The 26,302-nt window shown below is 43.1% G+C and overlaps 1 protein-coding gene across 6 annotated transcripts; it reads right to left on the reverse strand.

The window, feature by feature from the left end:
* Positions 1-1,897: 1,897 nt before the first annotated feature.
* On the reverse strand, positions 1,898-26,302 carry LOC102902259 (membrane-spanning 4-domains subfamily A member 6D). 6 transcript variants are annotated; one of them, XR_006586646.1, is made up of 15 exons: positions 26,045-26,277; positions 24,263-24,425; positions 22,574-22,708; positions 22,193-22,249; positions 19,383-19,592; positions 17,392-17,493; positions 16,402-16,598; positions 15,454-15,501; positions 10,383-10,488; positions 8,018-8,222; positions 7,092-7,816; positions 6,154-6,210; positions 5,100-5,243; positions 3,824-3,925; positions 1,898-2,559 (listed from the first exon to the last, which is right to left on the reverse strand). XR_006586646.1 is itself a non-coding variant. In XM_011286924.3 (10 exons), exons 5-10 carry the CDS (start codon positions 7,813-7,815, stop codon positions 2,434-2,436), a joined length of 717 nt encoding a protein of 238 aa, XP_011285226.1. In that variant the 5' UTR covers position 7,816; positions 8,123-8,222; positions 10,383-10,488; positions 15,454-15,501; positions 16,402-16,488; the 3' UTR covers positions 1,898-2,433. The 6 variants fall into 6 exon arrangements, 4 of the variants coding, with proteins under 4 accessions (XP_011285226.1, XP_044895293.1, XP_044895294.1 ...); XR_006586645.1 differs by lacking the exons at positions 1,898-2,559; positions 3,824-3,925; positions 5,100-5,243; positions 6,154-6,210; positions 7,092-7,816 and adding an exon at positions 21,826-21,915 and having other exon boundaries at positions 7,872-8,222; positions 26,045-26,302; XM_011286924.3 differs by lacking the exons at positions 17,392-17,493; positions 19,383-19,592; positions 22,193-22,249; ... (1 more) ...; positions 24,263-24,425; positions 26,045-26,277 and having other exon boundaries at positions 7,092-7,223; positions 7,660-7,816; positions 8,123-8,222; positions 16,402-16,488.

The raw sequence follows: 26,302 nt of genomic DNA on the forward strand, positions 1-26,302 counted from the left end.
TATTACTTGGGTTGTTTGCTATTTTGTTATTGAGTTTTGAGAGTTCTTTATGTATCCTGGATACATGACTATTATCAAATATATGTTTTATAAATATTTTCCCCCAGTCAGTGGCCTCTGTTTCCATTGTCCCAAGAGTGTCCTTTGATGAACAGAAGTTCTTAATTTCTTCCTGTTAGAATGCCAGAATGACTTCTTAAATATACTGCAAGACTCTGTCATACTCTGGGGAGTTGGGGCTTTGTCCTTTACACGGCTATATGTATCTCTGAGCCAGTGGCTATTATGTATTGTTATAACCCTAATGGATAGAATACGGTGACCCCTCTCAAGAAATATCCCAGTGATCCATTTGTAAAGTTTATGCTTTTCCCGGAAGTTTATTCTCTGCTGAAGTAGAGTGTTGGTTCCTATGAGGCAGGGGTGAGGCATTTATCAGGTACACCGTAAGGGTTCCACCAAAACTAGTAACAGTGAGTCATTTTGGAATCTTCAAACCAGTGAATCAGAAGAAAATGAAAGAAGGTACTCTATAGAACCCACTTTCTTCGAGGAATTAGTATTGCTCTTAAGTGATAGGGGTGTAAAGGATTATGTCAGGAACTCATGGGATTCACCAGGATGCCTCCTGATGTTTCCATGTCTCGTAATAACCACAAATAGGTAAATGGAACAACCATGGCCTGGAGAAGGGATGAAACCAGAGGCTCAGACCTCTCAAAGGAGAATGTCTGGGCTGCCCTAATGGAGAAGAAATTGAGACAATCAGAAGTACTGAGTGAGGGTGAGTGGAATCTAAAATGGAGCTTAAAAGAAGGAATTGATGGATACTATCGAAACTTCAGAACAACTGTAGCTGTGGGTACCATTGCTTGTTCCTCTATTGCAATATTTTTGTTTTTGAGAAGTTTTCATGTGAAAAAAGGCTCTAGCGTAGGGAATGAGTGTAGTTGAGCAGGACATGATTTGGCCAACACTGTTTGGTCACTGACCAACCCATGTCCCACAGGTCTTGTTTCTAGAGCACACTCTTGATTCTTTGCCTGAGGACTTTCTCCAACCCCAGAGAGGTAGGTCCTACATATGTACATGGCAGGAAGATATTGCCAGGGAATTAATAATTCCTGAGAACAGCTTTTAAATAGCGACAGCTAGGAGTTGATATATAAATATAGTTCCTAGATTTTTCCTTCTAAACTAAGATCCACTTCGTATACAGTTGGAACTGGCTCGCTAAAGTATATTTTACTGGTTGCATTTTCTTGTTATGGGCTGAATTGCGTCCTCCTCAAATGTATATGTTGAAGTTCTGATGCTCAATACCTCAGAAGGGGATTGTATTTGAAGATAGTGTCTTTTAAAGAGCTAATTAAGATAAAATGAAGCCATATTTTATGCAATCCAATTGTCACCGGTGTCCTTATCACAGGAGGGTGAGGACACAGACATATACACAGGAAAGACCATGTGAGGACACAGCAAGAAGGCAGCCATCTACAAACAAGGAAAAGAGGCTTCAGAGAAAGCAACCCAGCTGATACCTTGATCTTGGACTTCCAGCCTCCTGAGCTATGAGTAAATAAATTTCCGTTGTTGATTCTGTGGTATTCTTTTATGGCAGCCTGAGCAGTCTACCCCTGCTATCTTCATTTGACTATCTTCTATCTTCTCTTCCTCCCTACTGATGTTTTTCTTTGCTTCTTAAAAAATAGACACACAAATCCTAATCTAAAAATTTGCCTTTGATAAACCAAACCCTGGATAGTGCCTTATAAAACAAAAACAAAAACAAAAACAAAACACCATGATACCCAGTCACCAAGAAGAAAGCAACACTATTAAAAAAAAAGAAAAAAGATTGAGCAGTAGGTTGATTAAATCAGCATTCAGGTAATAATGAGGTTGCATTAGATTTTTACTATGTGCCATACATTAGAGTGTGCATTTTGTATCGCATTACATTTTGTCAAGTTCACCTTGACACAAGCAAGGGAGACCTAGTACATTCAACAGTCAAAGAAACTTAGATTGGACCCAGTGTCAGATGGTATGCCACTACTCACCCAAACTATTTGCACAAAGATTTTTCATTTGAATAAACTGTCAACCCAGAGGGAAGTACAGTTTCTAGGAAGGAGTAAGTGGGTAACAACAAATTCCTCTCTGAGGCCTAAGAACTGAAATTGGCTCAAAAATGGTAATCCCGTCCCAATGAAAAGAGGTCTAATAGGCCACGGAATGCTAATATTAGTATGTGCTGGTCACCTGTGAAATTAAGCACATATCCGTGCTAATTGTGTCTGTGTATGTGAAAGTGCATAATAAAAGACATGGGGAGCAGGGGATTTGTAGAAGATTCCTATCAGATCTGTCTTTGGTTGCCATCATGGATCCAAGATGCCCTGGTGTGGTAAGAAATGTTTCGATGGTGTCTCATGGATGAGAGTGAACCTGGTCTATGTCTTGAAGCACTAAATCTTCGTAAGTTTCAGGTTGAGTCAGTAAGTCTTGATAAGGATCTTCAGAATGTGATCTGATCAAGCAACTTAGTGCAGAAGCCTGGAAATAGGACATCACAACATCGACAATTACTTCAACCAGATTTTCAGTGATTTTTATTTGATCTTGTAAGTTTTTTGCTGCAGTGCTCTGTATAGCCCACTGGTCCTCAACTGGTGGTACCTTTACCCTCCAGGGGATATTTAGCAATGTCTGAAGACATTTTGGTTGCCAAAATTGGGGGTGGGAGGAATTTTTGACATCGAGCAGATAGAGGCCAGGGATGCTGCTAAACAGATCATGCCTCCTCCTCCTTCCCGCCCCCCCCCCCCCCCACCTCTCAACACGTAATTATTCATTCCAAAATGTCTACAGTGCCAAAGCTGAAACACCCTGGCCGGCCAATGTTTTCACAACAGCCTAGGCAGAAATAGGGCAATTCTAGCCATGTCTGGAACCACCGTAAAATACATTTTTTTTTTTCGGTGATCTTGTCAGGTATTTATGTAGCCAACAGTCCACGCCAGCATCTACAGGGATTTGAGTAGTAGCAAGAGAGACAGTCATTCCATAAAAAATAATAAAATGCTATCCATGAACACAATGAGATATGTCCCCCTGACTTTTGTCCTAGGGACGTGGAAACAGAAATATCAGTATGATACATTTTGCACGTAGCAAAGGCCAACCATTTACGAGGGCTTTGCAGAATCAATATGGAGGAACTCACATGTGGTGATGTGGGAGACTACATATACACGTATGAATACGTCTGTGTGTGTGAGCACATTGACGTGTTGGGGTGTGTATGACTGATGGGATTCCATGAAAAATTATGAGGTATGGAATTAATATCGAAATCACACTTATGTGTTCCTAGAGCTATTGTATCTCTTACTTGACTGCTACTTTTTTCCTTAAGTATTTATTCGATCTATTATGACATCCACTTGTTAAAGATACGGGAAAAGCCACTGTTTCCCCATCTCCCAACACAGTAAATGTAATACATGTTCAGTATATTTTAGATGGATGAGTAAGAAATACATGTGTGAGTGAATGAGGGAAACTGACTATGAACGAAGTATCTGTACAAAGGAATATTTCGAAAATGGAGTGGCTGGTGAATGTAACATGTAACTGTTGTTCTCTAACCTCCCATCTCCCATCTTGCCATTAAGAGGGTTTTTGGGGGGTGTTTGCTGTTGTTGTTGTTTTTGCCAATTCTCTATACAACCAGAGATTGAAGTTAACTATTAACACATCTGATTCTTTGTGATGCTTTAAATGCTTCCTCACCTTCTCAATAAAAAAGGCTACTCACCCAGCTGATCTCCTTGCCATCCACGGTATAAGTGAGCCCACAGAGTGAGAACGAAATAAAAATCTGCACACAAGTCAGTATCATTTGAAGGATCACAATATTCTACAGAAGAGAAGGGCAAGAATTAAGATTTCCCCAACCAGCTTTAGTCTGCAATGTGCTCATCCTGGTTGTCCGGGGGGGCAAGGGGCCAGGGTTAGTGGATATTTTGAGGACAATGCACTTCCTACCTAAGATATGCCCATTCCATTGAGACACAATATTGGAACTGGCACAAACCTTGCCTCAGCGAGCAACCATAAATAAACTCCTACAGAAACAAATATGAGTTATAGGAATTCTAAATGGCAGAGCTCTGCAAAAGAACTCCCTTAACATTCTAGAGTTAGTTACTCCTATTTCAGCCATTTTTTCACACGCATTGGTCAAACACTGAATACACCAGGACTTTTCCCTCTCTCTCTCCCTCTCTCTCTCTCTCCCCCCCCCTCTCTCTCACACACACACACACACACACACACACACATTCATACACATACACACATCATATGACTCAACTTTACTCACAGAAAGGATGGATATACTAACATTCCATTGGTCTTTTATTTTTTTATTTATTTTTTAATTTTTTTATTTTAGAGAGAGAGCACGGGGAGAGAGGCAGAGGAAGAGAGAGAGAGAGAGAGAGAGAGAGAGAGAGAGAGAGAGAGAGAGAGAATCCCAAGCAGGCTCCTCACTCAGTGCAGAGCCCGATGCAGGGCTCGATCCCATGAGCCTGGGATCACGACCTGAGCTGAAATCAAGAGTCAGATGTTCAACTGACTGAGCCACCCAGGCGCCCCTCCATTGATCTTTTAAATTAACATTAAAATGACTCAGACCAGCTCCCAAATTTTGTATCATTTTCACTACCAGAAATCCATAGGCCAGTCCTCAATGTTCCAGATCAGGTCCCTCCTCTCTGGGCACACTGATCTGTGAGCAGTCTTTTTATCATTTTTTTTTAGAACAGCCCATGTTCATCAGAGAAAATCTGGAATAATAAGAACACGTGTTCTTAAAATGACACACAGAAATGCACACACATAATTCTGCAATTCTGAAATCAGGTTTTGTTTCACTTTTTTTAAAAACAAATGTCATGTTTATATTTATTTGTTTTCCTATCACTTTTCAACGTTTAGAAACTTCATCATAGGCTTTTAGTCGCTGAGGGCCGAGGTAACTGAAAACAAACATCGCGTGTGAAGACACCATCCAACAAATTCGTACTTACAGTTATGAAAGATTTAACCAACGAACACGCCGGTAACTCCCAGCATTCAAGTAAGACTATGTCAACTAAATTCACGGAGAGAAGAATTATCCCACTGCTTGAAAGTAGTGTGCTGATAATGTTAGCTCCAATACTGACTTCGATCTGGAAGAGAATAGAGCCTTTAATGGAAATACTCAGGGCCCTTTGTATTTCCAGACACATCTTCTGCAGTACCCTGGAGGCACACCCTGGCTCCACGGGCTAAGGTAAGGGATCCTTCATGAGGAATTCAATTTCCTGTTTTACTGAAGCAGTTTTCTGGCAAGCCACTCTACATCATGGGAGAGAAGGGAAGAAGTGATCCTCCGGAAATGAAAGCCCATGGAGCCAACATTATGGGGGTTCTGTTTGTTCTGACATCACTGGTAGGAGTGATTTTCAATATGTCTACCCTGAACTAGAAGCTCCCTGATACAAACCCAAACATGCACCCCTCTCCATCTTAGCCTTCCAAAGTGTGTCTCTTCAACCATTGAAACAAGGATCTATCTGTAAAGACCCCCTTCTTTTGCTTCTTACTAAGCTAAAATTCAGACAGTTGGATACTTTCTTCTCTTTTTTAATTTTAATTTTTATTTATTTTGAGAGAGAGATAGAAAGCAAGTGGGGGAGGGAGGGAGGAAGAGAGAGAGAGAGAGAGAGAGAGAGAGAATCCCAAGCAGGCTCTGCACTGTCAACACAGAGCCTGACACAGGGTTTGAATGCATAAACCATGAGATCATGACCTGAGCTGATGTCAAGAGTCAGACGCTTAGCCAACTAAGCCACCCAGGCACCCCTGGATAATTTCTTCTCTTAAAAAAGCTAAGTGTATGTCTCATTTTCTAAAGAATTAACAGATGATTGAAGAAAAAGTTGCAAGCCAATGAAATAGATCATTGAAGAAAAAGTTGCAAGTCAACGAAATAGACTGGAATATCCAAATCTTGTTTTGGTTTGGCCTCCTGTAGAGAGTCAGAGTCAACTGTTCTTGTTAACTCATTAAATGAGCAAAAGGGAAACTGATACTCACCAGAAATTTTGTTTGTTTTCTTGCACATGAGATGGTCAAAGATCCAGACATGATGAACTGTTCATGAGACAGGAAAGACATTAACGGGGGAGAACGCTTTCCTATCCACATCACCCACCTCCACCTTGGATGACTTAACCTGAACCCCACATCTCTCCCAGTCCAAAAGAATATTCCTAAAGAACAACGCATTGAATCAAACCAAGTTGAATGTGTGTCCATTTGGGGCATGTGGATGGAAGAATATTGATGTGGAGAGAAAGTGAGGCAAGAACTCAAGGTAGATGCCATTGACCGTGATAGAGTTGGACAGGATGGATGATTCTGCCCTACACACCCCCATCCGACCCCCATCCTGACCTATCCAAATTTATTCCAACCTGAAAGTTCATTTGCTTTCTTTAATTTTTTTTAAACGTTTATTTATTATTAAGAGACAGAGAGACACAGAGCATGAGCAGGGGAGGGGCAGAGAGAGGAGGAGACACAGAATCCAAAGCAGGCTCCAGGCTCTGAGCAGTCAGCACAGAGCCCAGCACGGGGCTCGAACTCACAAACCGTGAGATCATGACCTGAGCCGGAGTCGGATGCTTAACCAACTGAGCCACCCAGGTGCCCCTCATCTGCTATCTAAAGTACACCTGGATCCTCTCAAGTAGGAATGATCTCTCCCTTCAAAGGAGGGAGCATGGGACTCAGGAGCATTTTTTTTTTTTTTTCTCCAAACACTTACAATTGGTCCTGAGGCTGCTTCGTCACTTTCTCTCCTAACAAATTCCCTATCTACTTGACACAGTGCCTCTAACAGAGTCTAAAAAGGAGTCTCAGCTATTGTCTACAAAAAGAAAGGATAAACTAGTTACATTTATTTTTTCCTTTATTTACAAGTTCTAAATAACTTCTTTGATTCCCAAAGTAGTTCAAATAGATATACTCACAGATGCTGCAGCCCAGAACGGGTAACCAATATAAAAGCAGAATAAAAGATTCCTTAAGTCAGAGTGCCAGTAAAGAAAAATCTCAGTGATCCCAAAAAAGAAACATTTCAGGCCAATCATTATCTGAGCTACCTGGAGAAACAAAAATAGAATACAGGGGGGAAGTGGAAAAACTCTCTACATTACAGACTTTCCTCCCTCGATCTCAAGGCCACATACGAATCGCATTTTATCTTTTCCACCTTCACTGGGTCTTAAAAATAATCCTCGGAAGAGTGAAATCCAAAAAAAAAAAAAAAAAAAATGGTGTTGGTTTCCCAGGCCCTGTGGATGGATATTACGTCATGGGGATATTATATTTGGGCACAACATCCCATTTGAACTCTGGGAGCCTGAAACACCTTCAAAGCAAAACATCTGACCTAAGTGTACTCCCAGATATATTTTCTTACCCACTTTTTACCCAGTCTTATGAGCTGGCATAAAATAATTCACCCCCAATAAAGTTGTAGACCATTTAATTTTCCATACTCACCTCCTAACGTCTACAGGGCTAAAGGTAACTTACACCCAGGGATTGCAGATTCTTTTTAAGGAAATCACGCAGCTTGCTGTGTAGACGTTGAGCTAAATCGGGTGCGTCTGCTCGTTCGACCTGCGCACTTTGAATTTCATTTGTTGAAATGCCCTCAGCAGTCCCCTCAGTAGCAACGACATCACTCATTCTGTAAGAGACCTGTACTTGACGCCTGGATGCGGGGGGGGGGGGGGGGGGGGGGGGGGGGGGGGGGGGGGGGGGGGGGGGGGGTGGCGGTTCTGCAGCCCTCCAGGATGGAATCAATGGAATATGGAATTCTGGAGCACAGCAGTGGGAGACAGGCAGGGATGGGAAAATAGTACCACGGGGGCTTGGACAGCTTCCTTACACTTTCTAGAAACCCAAGATGTTCACCACTGTAGAGCGGACGCCTCCGTTGTTTCTCACATATCTGCAAAAAAAAAGCTGTGGATTGGACTGGAAGAATGCATACCTTCAGGTCAGGCACACCCTTGCGCGAATCGCGACTTCCTGTTACTTGCTCGGTGGCTTTGGACAGTTCAGGTACGTTCTCCGAGTTTCTATTTCTTCAGCTGTGATTCAGGAATAGCAACGTTTCTGTGACCTCATAAGAATTTTCTCACGTCATGTTACTGAGACAATTCATCGAAGTTATTTAATAATCTGCAACGTGATGCACGTTTCCAGTTGGTTTCTTTTCTCCTCAGAATAGAGCAATTTAAGCTTTCCTATGAATTCTCTGTATCATTGCCTAAAATTTCCATATGATGGGTTTTTAGAATAGAACAGAATGGATCTCACTCGCTTGGCCTTTTCCTCTGAGCCTACATTACTTGTTTTCTTCAGAAAGCCATACTATTTTTCTGTATTTAACATAATGGCTACATTATAAGATTTTGAAAAAAACAGAGAAAAGTTCACATAAAGGTACATTAACCACACACAACTAGCAATATTTGCCTTCATTCCAAGTCTTTGCTGATACACATGAATGGTTTTTGAGAGTTTAATTATGGTTTACGTGCACCCTTGTCTCTAAATGTTTTACACTTCACATTATATATTAAAAAATCTATCCAAGTGTCTGTTAATTATCACTTTTCTGTTTGCACAATATTTTAAAAAGAATAATGGTATGATCTATTAAGCATTTTCAAGATGCCATATATGTATATTTTTAAATTTTATTTATTTATTTTTGAGAGAGAGAGAACACAAGCCAGGAAGGGGCAGAGAGACAGGGAGACACAGAACCCAAAGCAGACTCCAGGCTCTGAGCTGTCAGCACGAGCCTGATGCAGGGCTCGAACCCACGAACCGTGGGATCATGACCTGGGCCAAAGCCAGATGCTTAACCAACTGAGCCACCCAGGTGCCCCTAGATGCTGTATATGTTTTAAGTGACCTATTTTTGTTACTGTAAATAAGTATCCCTTTAACATTCATATTCATAAATTCCCTTTTGTGGGATAAGGATAAGAGCAAGTGTTACACATCCTAAATTCCATGCCAAAAGGTTTTTTCTATTTACATTGTCATTAGAAATACCTGGATTATCGGGTTATGACACCCTCAGTGAAACACCTCTCTTCTAACGATGAAATCAACTGCAGAATATTTCAAGTGAAATATAAAAGGTAGTAGCAAAATGTTTCATTTTCTGGCTGACATCCTAGTATATCAGGTTTGCTTGATCTCTGTTTCTTTAGCATCTAGAACATCGCTCGGCATCTAACGGGAGAACATCCTTTTACTTTTTAAATGAATTAATGGTAAACAATGAAAGGAAGATTGGAATCTATTGCTGACCTTGTAAAACAGAAACAAGTAACATTTTAATGGGTAAATTATGAATTCCAATGGGACAGAAATTAAGGGTGGTGCATGTTGCTCTAAAAGCTTCCTGAATTACTTCTATCACACACTTGCCTCCGTGTAAACCTTTCTGTGTATCTCAAGAGTTAAAAAAAAAAAAGGCATATTCAGCTTCTGATGAAGAAGATAATCTTATTTTTCAAAACTCTAATTGTAAGGGGCGCCTGGGTGGCTCAGTCGGTTAAGCGGCCGACTTCAGCTCAGGTCACGATCTCGTGGTCCGTGAGTTCGAGCCCCGCGTTGGGCTCTGTGCTGGCAGCTCCGAGCCTGGAGCCTGTTTCAGATTCTGTGTCTCCCTCTCTCTGACCCTCCCCCGTTCATGCGCTGTCTCTCTCTGTCTCAAAAATAAATAAACGTTAAAAAAAGTAAATAAAAACCTTGTCCTCTCATGTGTATGAACATGCATATACCTACATGTGGTAAAAGTCTTACATGGATGGGAAGGGAAAAATAACGATTGTCTCTGAGTTCAGAAGGAAGGAAAACGAGCTGGCGGCTCAGGGCTGAGGCTCCAACTCTGCCTACAAAGTTTTATTAATTTTTTTTTAATTTTATAACATTGAAGCAAATGAAGCAAAAAGCTGACCCTGGGCAACAGATAACGTATTTGTAATCATATTGTCTGTGCATATATCCTTAGTAAAACAAATGACAGTAAGAGAAAATACTGACACAGAGCCACTGCCAAGCTGGCAGAGAGAGACTTTTCTGCTGTCTCCTCCCTCCCTGGGTCCTCACTCTTCCAGCTTGGATCTGCTCCCAATCCAGGGATTTTAACAACCCCCGCCCAGACTCAAGCCCGGAATCATTGCCAAATTCAGCCAGAATATATACAACCAAAAATGAGCTACGCCTACCTTGATGTCTATCCCAGGCTGCCGGTGGGTTTTAAGTAGCAAGCTGTTCTGGTTTGCAACCTTGTGTTTCATATCTTTCATGGAGTTGCCCCTGCCCTTGGCCCCTCTGTGGAGAAGGATTGTTATGGTAGAATTGTTACTCCAGGCTTCTTTATTTCCAACTTTAGGTTTGATATAAGGGCGGTAAAGATAAGCTAGCCTTAATATTATCAGAAGATAATCAACAATCTACCACGCTCAAAAACAGAGATAACAGCTTTCTGAAACTCTTCTGATGGTGCATATTCCACTGTATCGGTTTCCACTTGATTCTTTTATTTAGACCCAAAACTCCCTGATTCGCGTTTATATTAATAGTTCTGTTTAATTCTAGTTCCGTTCTTAAGGCGCCCCTACCAAAAAAGATGCCTTCAAACCCTGGCCTCTTCTCTGCCAAATGCTTTTTCTCCTTGCTGAGAGTATGCTTTTGAAAGGCTAAAAATGTTTCCTTTTCCTTATCTCAAACATCTGAGTGTGACACCTATAGATCCAACGTTTATCCCAGGTATAGTGAATAGTGCTCAGAATTTCTTTTCCAGTCCTTACATGACAGACACAAGGATCTACTTATTATCTATATATTAGAATTTAAAAAAAAAAAAAGGAAGCTGAGAATTGATCCAAGATCACACAAGGAGTAATTAGTCAAAACCAAGTCTGTCCAAACCATGCCTGTGTTTGTTGGGGTTAATTTCAGCAAGCCTGAAACAGACCTGAGAGGTTTTTCCGGAGTACCTGTGGGGCACTGACCCTTAGTCAAGGCATGGACACATGGATTCATTGTGTTGCTCTGTAACCAGGGGTCTGAGGAGTTTCTGGGTGGCTTGTGCCAGCTTGTCAGCATTATTTATTGATAACAGTGTGACTAGTGATGTGTATGTGGCTTCAGCGAGACCACAGAATGGTATGTTATTGGGGCTGGTTGCAATAACATGCCCATGTGACAAGCCAAGTATAAGAAGCCCCCAAACCAATACAATTTGGTCCTGGTCCTGAGGTTTTTTGTTGGGATTCCTTATCAAAAACAAACGTGCATCACAGGGGGAAAGGGAGGGCAATTGGAACACAAACCCGTCATTATGGACCCCTTGCAATGAGGCAGTCATTAGCTGGAACGCACATTTTTAGTTTAATGCTGTTGCTATATCGTGTCCTAGTCCTGCAAAATAGATCTTAAAGTGGGACGCATAGTCCATTTGGATCCTATGAGTCTTCTTTAGAAATTAAACCCTGGGGCGCCTGGGTGGCTCAGTCGGTTGAGCATCTGACTTCAGCTCAGGTCATGATCTCGCAGTTCGTGGTTTCAAGCCCCGCATCAGGCTCTGTGCTGACCTCTTGCTCAGAGCCTGGAGCCTGCTTCAGATTCTGTGTCTCCTTCTCTCTCTGCCCTTCCCCTGCTCACGCTTTGTCTCACTCTATTTCTCAAAAGTAAATAAATGTAAAAAAAATTGTTTTAAAAATAAAAAGAAAATTAAACCCTAACCGCTACCACTGGAACATTGGGCATTTGAAGTGACATTGCATTGAAGACCCAGATTCGTCTTTAACTAAAAATATTGCTAAGGATTTATTTATAAGTAAAAAGGGTGGTTTTGATAAAGGGAATGCCCAGGTGGTTACTGAACCCCTTCGGTTTGAGGTGGCACAGGCTTTAAAATCAGTTGCTGGGGTGCCTGGGTGGCTCAGTTGGTTGAGCGACCGACTTCAGCTCAGGTCATGATCTCGCAGTTTGTGAGTTCGAGCCCCACATCAGGCTCTGTGCTGACTGCTCAGAACCTGGAGCCTACTTCAGATTCTATGTCTCCCCTCTCTCTACCCCTCCCCTGCTCACGCTCTGTGTCTCTCAATAATAAATAAACGTTTAAAAAAATAAAAAAAATCAGTTGCTGATAATAGGACTTCCAGGTATAATATGGAAATGATAGAAACTTGATCTGAGGATCTAGCAAAATGGATGAGTAAGGAACTGCAAAAGAATGGCAAGTCAGCTGAACATTCCTTTTTAGCGTTCCTGCTTAACAAGACCAAGAGTGAGCTTTTCCCTCTTTGGCCAGTAGGAGGAGCGCCCGCCAAAGGAACCGGGACAAATCACACGGATCAATTGTCTACATCTATAAAAACGGCTCCTAAGAATTTAGTGTATAATGGACTAACGGAGAAGTGCATCATTTACACTCAAAAGAGGGCAAATGCTCTACTGTCCTTCCTTTGCCTTGTGATGGTCAACGCCTACTGAAGCCATGGAAATACCTCAAAAGCTGGCGGCTTCAGAATGGCTCTACAAAGACTCTATGAAACACGCCCCCAGGTGAGATGCCCCTTGCCTGGGTTATGACTGACACTGTGATAAGAGAGGTATCACCAGAATGGGCATCTTATTTGACTTTGCCCTTGTGACCTCAGGAGAATGGAAAAAAAAATGGCAGTCCTGAGGCACATTATTCTGTAGCTTTCCTTTCTTCTAATGTCTTTGTCTGGCTTTGGCTCAAGGAATGAGCTGAGACCGTCCCCTCCTTTCATTCTTTTTTTTTTTTTAATTTTTTTTTAAACGTTTATTTATTAATGAGAGACAGAGAGAGACAGAGCGTGAGCAGGAGAAGGGCAGAGTCGGAGAGGGAGGCAGAATCCGAAGCAGGTTCCGGGCTCTGAGCTGTCAGCACAGAGCCCGACGCGGGGCTCGAACTCACAAACCGTGAGATCATGACCTGAGCCGAAGTCGGACGCTCAACCGACTGAGCCACCCAGGCGCCCCCCACCTCCTTTCTTGTGTGAAGAAGTTTATAATGGATTGTTATTATTTTTCTTTAAGTATCTGACATATTCCAGTGAAGCTATTTGGGTCTGAGCTTTTCTTGGTGGCAAAGTGTTTGAATATTATTTCAATTTCTTCACTTGTTATAGATACATTCATATATTTCTAATTCTTTTTGGATCAGTTTTGGTAATTTATGTCTATCTTACAGTTTCATTTATTTGTGTAAGTTGCTGGCATAAAATTGTTCGGAATTATATATAAGGGCTTTATAATGCTTTTAATTTTTGTAGAGTTGGTGATGGGTCTCCTCTTCCATAACTGATTTTGATAATGTGTGTCTTCTCTCTCCTTTCTGTTTGGTCTGTGTAGCTGAAGTTTGTTAATTTTCCTGGCATTTTCAAAGGACTAACTTTGCTTTCCTTAGTCTTTCTTCATTATTTTTCTGTGCTCTAGCCTTGATTATTTCCTTATTTCTCCTTTCTTTGGATTTAGTTTTCTCTCTCTTTTTCCTGTTTCATGGGAGGGGGCTTAAGGTTATGGGATTTAGGACATTTTTGCTTCTTATATAAGCACTGAAAGCTATAAATTTTCCTCTAGGCCCAGGATTAGCTGTCGCCCATACATTTGATGTTTTCTTTTTTATTCAATTTAAAATATTTTCCAATTTCTTTTTTTTTAATTTCTTTGACCCATAGTCAATTGAGAATGAGTGATTTAAATTTACAGCTATATGGGGATTCCACAAAAGTCTCTCTGCTATTGATTTCTTGTTTAATTCTGTTTTGTTGAGAGAACTTTATATTATTTCAATCTTATAAAATTTATTGTCTTAAGTTCTAGCATATGATCTATATTTGTTTTCTATTGTTGTATAACAAATGCATTACTACAAATAATATATATTACATTATGTTAAGATTTTTAAAAATATTTATTTATTTTTGGGAGAGAGAGCATGAGCAGGGGAGGGGCAGAGAGAGAGGGAGACACAGAATCTGAAGCAGGCTCCAGGCTCTGAGCTGTCAGCACAGAGCCTGATGCGGGGCTCGAACCCACGAACTGTGAGATCACGACCTGAACCGAAGTCAGACGCTTAACCGACTGAGCCACCCAGGTGCCCCTATATTAAGATTTATCTTATATATATATGTGCATCAAGTTAAGTTGGTTAATAGTGTTCAAGTCTTTTATTTCCTTCTTGATTTTCTGTCTAGCTTTCGTATCAATGATTGAGAATAAAATATTGAAAACCAATTGCAGTTGCTGAATTCTTTCAATTCTGTCAGTTTTGGCTTCCTATATTTGGGGGTCTCTGCTGTTAATTTCACCTTCATTTACCCTTGTTTCTTCCTGCTCTGTTGACCCTTTTATCATGATAAAATATCCCTCTTTCTCTCTAATAATTTCTCATATTAAAGCCTATTTTATTTCATAAGAATATAGGTATTCTAGCTTGTTATAGTAATGGTTCGTGTCTTTTTGAAGATACAAATAATAAATTATTTCCGAAAGATGCATTGTCCCCTCTCACTGATGACATATGCAGACAAAGTTTGCAGGTGTGATTTTATACTGTCATATTAGCTGCCCGCAGGGAAATTCTCCATGGACACTGAATTATTACCCTGGCTTGCCTTTTCTATTTATTTGGGGGCCTAGGGGAGGAGGGGGGGGAGGGAAAGCATTTCTCTTTCTCACCACTGGATGTCAGTAGAGTCACCTGTGCAGAAGCTCTGAAAAATGCCTTTAATTCTAAAATCTTCCTTGGCAGCAAAGGGAAGAGAAAATAAATTGCTGCAGTCTGAGATTCTCTGTTTAGAGCCCTGTACAGACACTCTTGGAGGAATGAAAGATCTTAGGAGATTAATCAGATTAATCCAGAGGCAGAGATTCAAATTGTTTAGAGAATCAAGTTGGCGTAAGGGAAAAAGTTGGTGGGGGGGGGGGGGGGTGGCGGCGGTGGAAGAAAATTGAAAATAAAACTTAACGGAGCATTTTCTATGTGAAACACACGTGTTTTCAATACATCTTCAGATCTCAAGGTAGACGCCAATCTCATTTCACTCAGGCTGGAGGGCGTGGCCGCTTAAAAAGACACAGGTGGTTAACATGCTGGTTATGTTGAACCAATGGTAAGAAGTGACTTTGAGTGTTGCCTAAAGGGCTGGCTGCCTTTTCTGAGAAAGGAGTCAAAGCTAAGAGAAGTCTAGCTTTGGGAAAAAGCCCTCAGGGAACCTAAGGATAGGTTGGGGACCCTCCCCAAGCAGAGAAACCCACCTTATGATTGATGAGAGGATTGGAACTTTCAGTCCACCCCCCTGGCCCCTGGAAAGAAGAGAGGGGAGAGAGGGGGTAAAAATTGAGTTTTATCACCAATGGGCAATGATTTAATCGATCATGGGTATGTAACAAAGCCTCCATAAAACGCCAGAACAGGATTGGGATAGCTTCTTGGTAAAAACAAAGAGATTCGGGAAGAGTGGTCCTCCACAGCGTTTCTCATTCCTTGTCCTCTGTCTCTCTCTTCCCTACGGCTTTTCTAGAGTTATATCCTTTTACAATAAACTGGTAATAGTAAGTGAAACATTTCTCTGAGTTCTGTGAGCCACTCTAGCAAATTAGTTGAACTAAGGAGGGGGCTTGGGAACCTCCACCTGTAGCCAGTGGGCCAGAAGCTCAGGTGACAATCTGGACCTGCTACTGGCATCTGAAGTGGGAAGAGGGTGGTAGGGTCACAGTCTAATAGGACTGAGCCCTTAACCTGTAGGGTTAGATGCTATCTCCAGGTAGAATTGAGTTAATTGTTTGGTGCTATTGATAAAATACACATCATAGAAATCAAATAAAGATTTTATTTTGAAGCCAATTACTTACAGAGCTCCTGAGGTTTAACTGTAGGGGGCTTGTCTACATGTAGTGATGAGTAAAATCCTGTGAGGGAAACACTACTGTCTACTATGAAAGAGTCGGAACACCACCGTAAGTCAGTTAACTCCTGTTGGCGATTAAGGGGGACAGGAAAGGGTTGTCTCCTTTACTTCGGCATGATCACTAAATCACACAATCCTATCTAGGTTTTTGGTAAAACGTCTGACTATTTGGCGGTCTAGTCGATGGTAACTTACACATCTGTGCTTTTACCTAATGCCAAAGCAAGACCCCCCCTATTGAACACATATATTCAGCAACAAGAAAACAAACATATACATTTCCAGTACTCATTACCTAAATGCTACATTTCAGGGAACTCAAACTTTACTTTCTTGAGTTTCTCTGGCTGGTCTTCATACAGTATCATAAAGCCAAATTTCTGATGACTATTTCCCCTAAGAAGTTACTAGTTCTTCGTATCCAGGGTCATGAAATGCCTTTGAGGGTGTGCTGGATTTATTCTTGCAACTCTGAGGCAGGAAAAGCACACGCTAAAAGAAACAAAATATGTTAGCTCTTCAGACTTCACTAAGGTTCAGCTTAATATATACATCTCTCGATGTCATTTCCTCCAATCTGTGTGTGTGTGTGTGTGTGTGTGTGTGTGTGTATGCATGTGTGTTATACAAGATAAATGTAGCATGTCATTAAGCTCTTTAAATAAGTGCTGCTCATCAGCTTAGTATTCATTCTGCTCTCTGTAATAAAATTTTGGATAAATCAAGGCTTTTTAATTTGGTAAAATGAAGCTGTGAGTCTATGGTGGTGGGAGGGTGCTGTCCCATGGAATTTGAAACAACAAGTTTTTAAAAGTATCTTTTAGGTGAAAAAGAATTTGAAGATCACAGGAAGGTGAAGCCAGAGCAAAGGACGTTTGCCAAATCCAGTCATGTGCAAGTATCTTTCACTGAGTCAAGACCGTTAAGGAGACTGGGGCTGTCTAGGAAAGACACAAGCCAAGTTCTAGGGACCCAAACACAGCACGGACTCACACACAATGCCAGGCAAGCCACTTAACTTCCAGGTTTCTGCATTTATAAGATAGGAGACCGAAGCGGTCCATTTTTCAGGCTCAACCATTCCATTTGGTTGACCCTCAGCCAGTCAGCTCCCAGTCGTTATCTGCTTTCCTCATCTGTCTTCCATCCCCATCAAACCAGCTCCGATGTGTATCTCATGACCAACAACTGCCAGCCCGTCAGTCACTCTAGCTGACATCACTCAACACAACCCTGAACCTGAAATACACCTGGCAGGATCGGGAAGGCCGGCCAGCACACTCACCCCAGGGAAGTCAGAGTGAGCCTGTTTCCACCAAATCACGGCAGAGAGCACAGCCAGGCAGAACTCCAGCACCGTGTAAATCAGCATCACAGACAGAGTTCCCTGCAGTGGAGGAAATACAAGATTGGCCGTGCTTGAGTCAACGGAAACCCTCATCCCTTGTTGGGCGGCGACTGTAGGGATGAAGGCCTCAACCATCACAGAGTGAAGAGCACACTGCTCCTGCCCAGCCTAGCAATTGGCTTAGTTTAATCCCTTTGCTTATTTAGACCCTTGAGAGGGAGGGTGAACTGTAATTACATCAGCTACACATAATCCACTTTGTGCACCGTACGTCTCGCTCGGAGACATAGCTGTATCTGATTACATCGTTGACTCAGCTAGTGGTATAATAACTCCCAGGGCTGGGAAAGGCCAGCTCCCATTCCCGCCTCAGCCTCACCTCTACCGCTTGAGCAGCTGAGTGGGCCCGAAGCCTCTACTTCCCTGGCTTGTTTCCTCATTTATCAAATGTGCACCATGATACTCCCTTCTCAGGGGGATCTGAGAACCAATGAGGTTTTGACCTCATTGGTGCAAGTCCTCTGTAAAAGTCAATATTAACACCCCCTCTGGATGGGCTTTCTTAGCCTTTCCGGATGTCTGTGAGAGTTAGAAAGAACAATCAAGGCAATAAACACAGCATAAACAAAGCCGCCACCCTCACTGACAAAGCAAACCAACTCAAAAAAGATGCTCCACCAAGAGACCAGGTTCTACCATTTCTGTCCTGAGGCAGCCTTCATGCAGACCTGGCGAGATGATAGGACAGGAGAGCAAATGTGACTGCACAGACTTCTCGTCTATTTACACACAGTGGAAGAGGAAACACAACTCGTGGACGTTAACGAGAAATTGTCCTAGCAAGCAAGCTCACTATAGTCCCTTTATTTATAAAGCAAAATTATCCCTCACCAATTCATACTTGATTCATTATACAAATCCCTCCTAAAGTTCTCTCCAGGATGGTTCTCACCATGAGCTGGCTCCACCAAGTGTGGGTTTATGTCAATTACTGCCAACCTCACTTGCAGGTACCTTTTCCCCATGATCATATCACAAACCTGGAGGGAAGCAAGTTCCTTGGGCCAGCTCCATAAGGAGTGGTGTGCAAGCACGTGCTTGACCAGCTCTGGCCATCCTCCAGCTGTGTCTTTGACATCACCCACTTTTGTGACTGCAGGACAACAGATATTCTGGAGCCCCTTTATTCGTGTCTTTCTCAGGGTTTTCTGACCACACACATACCCTTCAATGCTCCAACCTAAGACATTATTTCTATTAGCTAAACTTCATTGCTTTCTTTTCCCTAACAGTGGCAATTGTTATCAGTTGCCATTCTCCATCCTCCTATATATATTTCTCAATTTAATAAATTCCACCTCTGTAAGTTATAACAAAGAGCAATGATGCTGCTTTCTCACTCGATCAATACTGTTCATCACTGCGGTCACCGGAAGGAGAAGCCCTCACCTCCAGGGTCACACTTCCTACCTTCTACTTCTCAGTGCTCGGCCTGATGTCTGCTCAGGCCAAGTTAACACCCTAGTACACATACTTTCCATGCTTCCTGATCACTTACATCTTCCTGCTTTCTTTGCCTTTCTGAATTTACCTTTCCTCGTGCCAAGACTTTTGGTTTGGCAAACTCCTATTTTATGACTCTAACGACAGAATTACTTTGATTATTAAGAAACTCTATCAAGGTAAGTTTTAGCTTTTTCTTATCACCTTTATTTGTCATTGCCTGTTCTACTCCATTTCACTGCCCCAGAGCCTACCCTGTCATCTCAGTCGGGCAGTGCCCCCCTCTTTGGGAAGACAGAGCCTTGGCCTTCCCCCAGATGCCCAAACCAGAAAGAGTTAGACAGATTTTCAAAAGAAGGGGTAACGACAAGTCAAGGCTTTCAGAAACCTCATATGACTGGAACAACCCATCTAAAAATACTTACAGTCAGAGTGGTTTTGGCCGTGATGCATTGTTTGTCCATATATGGGTTAATAAAATAGCTAAATGTAGTCCATTCAGGTTTTCTTTGCTCTTTGTTGAAGGTACACTTCCGAAAGGCAGGATCCACAGCATCCAACGTGACAGAGAGGAGAATGAAACCCACCAGAGCACATAGAGAGCTCAGAATGTTTGCAACCACGCTGCTCTGAACCTGACAGACAAATGCTGAGTAAGAATCACTTCCGATGAGCAACCAATGTTCTATCATCCCTCTCTGCCAATGCACTGCAGAACCTTACTTTCTAATCTGTGTCCTTCAGGAAGTCTAGCATGGGTAGACTTAAACCTGTATGTCTCCCCAGCACTTAGCAACATCTCTGAACCTAGAAGGTACATCTTGGCTAGGTGAATGAATAAATGAAATGTTTCTCCCCACGTAGGACTTCAGTAGGTGACAGAGAATATTCCTCTCCTGAATTCTTTACCCAGGACTGATGGCTGGGCTTCCTGAGGCCGTGTCTACAGAATCCCCTAAAAGGTATGACCAAAGGCAGATGTGATTTCTTTCTCCCCCAACTCATCCAGAAACTCCTGGTGGAAGCATCAGCCACACAGAGGAGGCAGATGAAGCAAGGCACTCCTCCTTGCACCCCACCTTCTTCAACGCCCAGCCACCCAGATAGGAATATGGGGACATAGTGTAGTCAGGCTTAGGTGAGCCCTGGAGTGGACAGACCCAGGGCTCTGTATGAATGAGTGGTCACACCCAGAGCTCTTTATGAAGGAGTATATAGAAAGAGTTCTAGTCTTGGGCCCGAGGATGGTATAGCAGGTGAGTGGCAGGGTGAGGCAGAAGGTCAGACTGGATGTTAGGAAGCTGACATCATGGTAGTAGCTTTGCCTGCGACCCTCTCAGTTTTCCTGAATGCTCCGTTCCCCAGTTCCATTTTCCACTCTGGGTCTCGTTTCCACATGTACGGAGTGAGTGAGGGCAACAAATACACTGAGCTCAGAGATGTGGTCTCTTCTACCCCAACTCACAGGAAAGGGGACTCGAGCGAGGATGATCCTGAAAGCTATATTTATAGGTGAGTGTGGTCCAGGAACTCCCAGTAGCCACAAATTAGAATATCACATAATCCTGTCTAGGTTTCTCTTCCTTTAGGGGCTCAGCAGTTGGGAGATTTGGGGCACAGTAGAGAATAGGCAGGGCATTTTTCTCCTCCTAACCCCCATTCCCTAAAATAATGACTAAGGTGCACACTCCTGGGCCTCCTGATAACCTGATTTCTAGACTATAGGTTTCTTAGAATAATTTAGGTTTGTTCTGGGACAGCACTCTCCCTCCACCTCAGAAAGGGCTGGTATAATGTGTGAACACAGTAGAATTCACTACAAGATTCATGACTTGGTGAGCCTGAGTGCACCCAAAGCCCACATCCCCATGGCCTTGAGTTTGCTGCTCTGTTCACTCTGATGTTGCTCTTCTCTGGGGTAACGGTCCCATAAGCTTCCCCGATAATCTAGAAACATTAGTCTTTAAAAAAATATTTATTTATTTTGAGAGAGAGGGAGAGTGAGCAAGCATGTGCATGTGTGGGAGGGGCCGAAGGAAATGAGAGAGAGAATCCCAAGCAGGCTCTGCACTGTCGGCACAGAGCCCAGTGCGGGGCTTGATCCCACGAACCATGAGATCATGACCTGAGCCGAGGTCAAGAGTTGGATGCTTAACCGACTGAGCCCCCTGGGCGCCCCTAGAAACATTATCCAATACGGTTGTCACTAGCCACATGGGCTACTTATATTTAAAGTAAACTGAAATAAAATTTGAAGTTCAGTTTGTCTATTTCACTGGCCATATTTCCGGTTCTCAGTTGCAACATGTGACTGGCAGTGTGATTGCTTCATCTCTGCTATTCCAGTAAGTTCTATAGGACAGCACTGATCTAGCAGCTTGGGGGCTAGGTAAGGGTTCCGAGTAATCAACCTCTAAAGTCTGATGAGAGAGAGAGAGAGAGAGAGAGAGAGAGAGAAAGAGAGAGAGAGGGGGGGATTGGCATTGTCCTGAGCACTCACTCTAATTTCCTGCTGCCTTCAGGAGATTTTTTTTTTAAAGCAGAGCTTCCAAATGGAGTTTCTCTGCTACTTTGTTCTATGGCATTCTCACATGTGACCCCCAACATCAAACTACTTGAGGGACCTAGGATTGAGTGAAGATTTAGTGAAACTTTACAGATTAGAAACCTCCCTACAATCCATCTTTCCTCTCCCTGCCACTCCCAATCCTGGCTTTCCTGGAAGAGTTAAACGCAGGAAAATTTGTTTTTTTTATCCAATACCAATAATGACACCTTTTAGGACTCGAGAGTTTATACTCAGATCCTCCAAAAGTATTGAGTTTTAGATCAGATAGATAAAAGAATGAGAGAGAATTCCCCACATACCAATTTTGACTGGCTTTTCTCAAGGGTTTGGACAGAATCCACAACACATACACCTCTTTGTAACACTGTCACCGTCTTCGTCCCTGAAGACTTAAATTTAAAGTCCAGTCACCGTCAAAAGTGCATTATAAGGAGGCAGACTTTTTCTAGAATAGATTCCTGGGCACTGATCTAGAGTCTAAGACAGTACCCTGAATGAAGTCTGTGATTGAGGGTGCACTGGACAGGAATATGGATAATCCAGACTCAGTTCCTGACTCTGATAAATATCTGCTCTGAACCTGCAAGGTGGAGACATTGACCCTGGAGAGTTCTCCCTAAATTTCATTTCGATCCATGAGTAGCGGGTCAGAGTTCTTATACTCACCAAAGGCTTAGTTGACTTTTTCTCCATGATGACTGACAGAGTTCCAGAAATGATAAACTACTCAGAAAGGAGAGACAACGGTGAGGTCAGTTTCTACGTATACACGAAGCCGCAGTGTTAGCCACAAGGTGATGAGATGAAAAGTAAGGTGATCTTCAGAAGAAATGATTATTTGAGCCAACTAAGACATAGATGTAGAATCAGGTGACTCCTGCTATCCCACCCGACTCAACTCTTCCCTGGGCTATACACACAGGGACACGTGTTCTACCATTGACCCCTTGCTCCCGGCAGACAGTGAGCTGACGGGTGCACAGTCTGCCCTCCTGGCATCTTCTTCCCACTTCCACCCCGCTTGTCCTCCTAAGGATCTCTACTCACACACAAGCCTCCCATGAATGGGTAAGCAGACTTCAAAAGGGTGGAAAACACCGGGGTAAAGGATGGAGAGGACGGAACAGATACCAAAATGATCCCCAAACTCAACACCATCACCCCGCACAGGATCTGAATAGCCTGTTGGAAGAAGAAGAAGGGAGACAGACGATTAAAGTCAGCATTTGGAGAGGCAAAGCCTCTCTATCTTTCCCAGGGTCCTCGCACATCATCACCGTCTACAGGATCCCAGCAAGGATACAGACACTGTAAAAGGTCTGGGGTGGGGGCTCCACAAAGATGTTGGAGGAGATGCTGCTGTGTCACAGAAAACTATAGTCTCGGGCCATCTGGCAGGTGCTCAGCAAGCCTTCGAGCATCTCTGCCTCTCTGGCTCATGGCCCTTGCTCCCAGCTCAGTGTTGTACTGTTTTCCCTGGCTCTCTCATTCTGTTACTACCAACTCTCCTGTCTCTTATGGAAACAGGGGCAATCTGAGAGCCCTCACACTCCCTTGGCACTGGTGATGTGGAAGTCCCTCCCTTCATCTCCCACACCCTGCTGGACACAACAGAGAACCTGACCCTCCGGTTGGCTCCTTGACCCCTCCAGTCCACGTCCCTACAGCTGTGGATCTTGGCTTCCAAGTAGCCAAGGTTGCCTCCTTGACACCCGCCGCAGATATTTCCAGCCCTGGGAATATTTGCCAAGCAGTTTTCCAAACATTATGTCCCACGAACCTCATAGTAGCCCACAGGATCATGTATTTGAGGCAAGGCACTGGGTCCCCCAGGTTCTGCAGCCTTAGATCATATAACTGCAGAGATAATTACAGTCCTACATATATCCCTCCCAGCTCTCCTCCCTTCAGTCCGCAGAGCTCTGGCAAATCATGCATGAGAGGAGAGAAGCTAACAAAAGACACATATCATCCCTGTTCTCAGAAGGGAAGGATAAAAGAGGGGAGAGAAGTTTATTTTTCTCATGATTTGTGGTGAGGGAAAAATTCCCTTCAAAAACATCAGTCAGGTTGCCTAAGCATGCAATTGGTGAACACATAGAAAAAAAACATACATAAAATATGGAATTATTTATCACCATTACTCTGGTAAAACATGTAGACATATGGCTTTTTGTACTCTGATTACACTTCAAGAGAGTGATTTTGGGGGCTCCCGGGTGACTTAGTCAGTTGAGCGTCTGACTTCGGCTCAGGCCACAATCTTGTGGTTCATGAGTTCGAGCCCTGCATCAGGCTCAGTGCTGACAGCTCAGGGCCTGGAGCCTGCTTCAGATTTTGTGTCTCGCTCTCTCTCTGCCCCTACCCTGCCCATACTCTCTCTCTCTCTCTCTCTCTCTCTCTCTCTCTCCTAAAAATAAATGAAACATTAAAAACAATAAAAAAAAGAAAGTGATTTTTTATAAAAAGAGGAGGGTGCTATTGCAAAACTATGGAAACATCAACAAAGACTCAATTGCTAGTATTCAGAAGAGGGGAAAAACATTTTTAATATCATCTTACGTCTGGGGAAGGTTTGGATGGCTCTACCAGTGGCTTCCATTGGACTACTCATGAACCCAGAGTCCCTCTGGCAAAACTTAAGAGCCACCATGGCGTAGTCTAAAGACTACGGTTTCTTTCCTGTACCCCGCCCCCCTCCCCATCCCATTCCAGCACGTTCTGAATTGGGCTTACCCCAAGAACTTTGACCTCTGTCTTTAGTTGTTTCTTGAGGTTGTATTGCCTCTGGTTGGTGGGTTTAGTTTCCCCTGTTTGGGGGAAGCTGATGCCATTTGGTGTCAGAACTGCAATGGCCTCATTGGTCATGGACCGTGATAGCATGATTGTGTCACGAACCCTGGAAGAGAAAATAAACACATTCAGTTCTTAAAAAGTATAGAGCTCTCAGGCCTCCCAAAATTGGAAGCCAGTATTTGCCCATTAGTCTGGACTTGACCTATTCTTTTTTTTTTTTTTTTTTTTTTATAAATTTTTTTTTTCAACTTTTTTTTTTATTTATTTTTGGGACAGAGAGAGACAGAGCATGAACGGGGGAGGGGCAGAGAGAGAGGGAGACACAGAACTGGAAACAGGCTCCAGGCTCTGAGCCATCAGCCCAGAGCCTGACGCGGGGCTCGAACCCGCGGACCGCGAGATCATGACCTGGCTGAAGTCGGACGCCTAACCGACTGCGCCACCCAGGCGCCCCTGACCTATTCTTTTAGGGAAGGAAATTTATACAGCATGCAGCGGTGAAAACCACAAATACTTGGCATCATGAATATTTGTTTCCCAACGGCGTTTGGCACATCAATCTCGAGAGGCAGATGGTCACATAAAACTTGCAATACGTCGAAATCTCTCCCCTGGTTCTACTCACAACAAGTGAATAGCCAAATATTCCAAGAATTTCACCCTCAAACGTCCCTACCAGTTATGAGATGCAGGAAGGGTTCTATTCATCAGCGTTTTCCTATTCGGGTTCTGTACTTCTCACGCTACCTAACTGTTCATTTTTTAGCCCAATAATAATACTTATTAGGATTAATCCCAAGTATTTTTAAGTTGTATTTTATTAGACATTATCCTCTAGTGCCTTTTATTAAAAAGTAATCTCTATACCCAAAATGGGGCTTGAACTCATGACCCCGAGATCAAGAGTCACATGCTCTATGGACTGAGCCAGCCGGGTGCCCCCACCCTATAATGCCTTTTTAATCCTTACAACAACCCTGTAGGTTAGTTGGTTCTTTAGTTACCAAAACCATGCCGTAGTGAGGGAAACTCAGAATCAAAAAGCTTGTTGTGAAGGGAAATAAAACCCACTTTGCACACATGCATGGCAAAGAGTTAATGCCGAAGAGATATTTGCAGTCATGATGATTACTCAGGCATGTTCACATAACTGGAGAGCTGTAGAGCTGGGACTGGACCCCAGCTCCCCCTGAGTATGCAGCCTTTGCACAATTCACTAGATCGTGTGACCCCTTCATCCTTTCCACCTGGCAACAGCAGCCTGTGCCTGTGTTGACTCATTCTGGAGAGGCAGCAGCATGTAGAAATACGGTAACAGGACCAGAGTCATGAAAGCCAGGTTCCAGGCCCGAGCCTTCCACTTGCCAGCCTCAAGTGACCAAACTGCCTGCAGTATTAACGACGAGCTCAGCCTGCATCTCTGCTCATGGCACCGTTCTCAGCCCCTGGACTGTCCAGTTTGTACAAGGCCCAAGAACAGTTGAAGGGGCAAGAGCTGTGCTCTCATTGATCACGTGACCTCAGGTAAGGGACTCACTGAGATCACACAGTTAGAAAACAGCAGCAAGAGTTAATCCAGAACTCCTTCCCTCTGCCTGCTCTATTTCCAAAATAATCTGGTGCCTCTTAACTTCTCTCCAGGAGCTTTCAATCCAATATCTCCTCTAAGGGAGGCACAGCAGGGGAGTCAGAAGTTGAAAACAGTCTCTGGGCATTGCCTACCTGTGCCCGTGGACCAGCCTGTTGGTTGCAGCTGAGGTCTCTCAAACTCCCAGGAGACTCTCGGTTCTCACACAGTCCTGTAGAATTTTCTACTAGTCTTCACCTTTTGAAAATCACCAGCCCTTCCTCAGTCCAGAGTTTATAGCCACACAGGATGTGATACTTACAGATTGTGGATTTGTGAAATGTGCTTGCACTTCCTTTTTTCCCCAAACTCCTAGCATCTTCAGCAAAGTCTCCAGTAGAAAACCTAAAGAT

This window comes from Felis catus, chromosome D1 (assembly GCF_018350175.1).
Source record: "Felis catus isolate Fca126 chromosome D1, F.catus_Fca126_mat1.0, whole genome shotgun sequence".
In the NCBI taxonomy this organism is placed as follows: Eukaryota; Metazoa; Chordata; class Mammalia; order Carnivora; family Felidae; genus Felis; species Felis catus.

What these genes read in the sequence shown, in the direction of transcription:
- LOC102902259 (XM_045039357.1), bottom strand. Translation starts at nt 24,409, where the DNA reads ATGCTATCACGGTCCATGACCAATGAGGCCATTGCAGTTCTGACACCA. An exon ending in CGGCCAAAACCACTCTGACT is followed by an intron (nt 17,494 to 19,382) that starts GTAAGTATTTTT and finishes CCTCCACTGCAG; the next exon opens with GGAACTCTGTCTGTGATGCT. An exon ending in CTCACTCTGACTTCCCTGGG is followed by an intron (nt 16,599 to 17,391) that starts GTGAGTGTGCTG and finishes TGTTTCTTTTAG; the next exon opens with CGTGTGCTTTTCCTGCCTCA.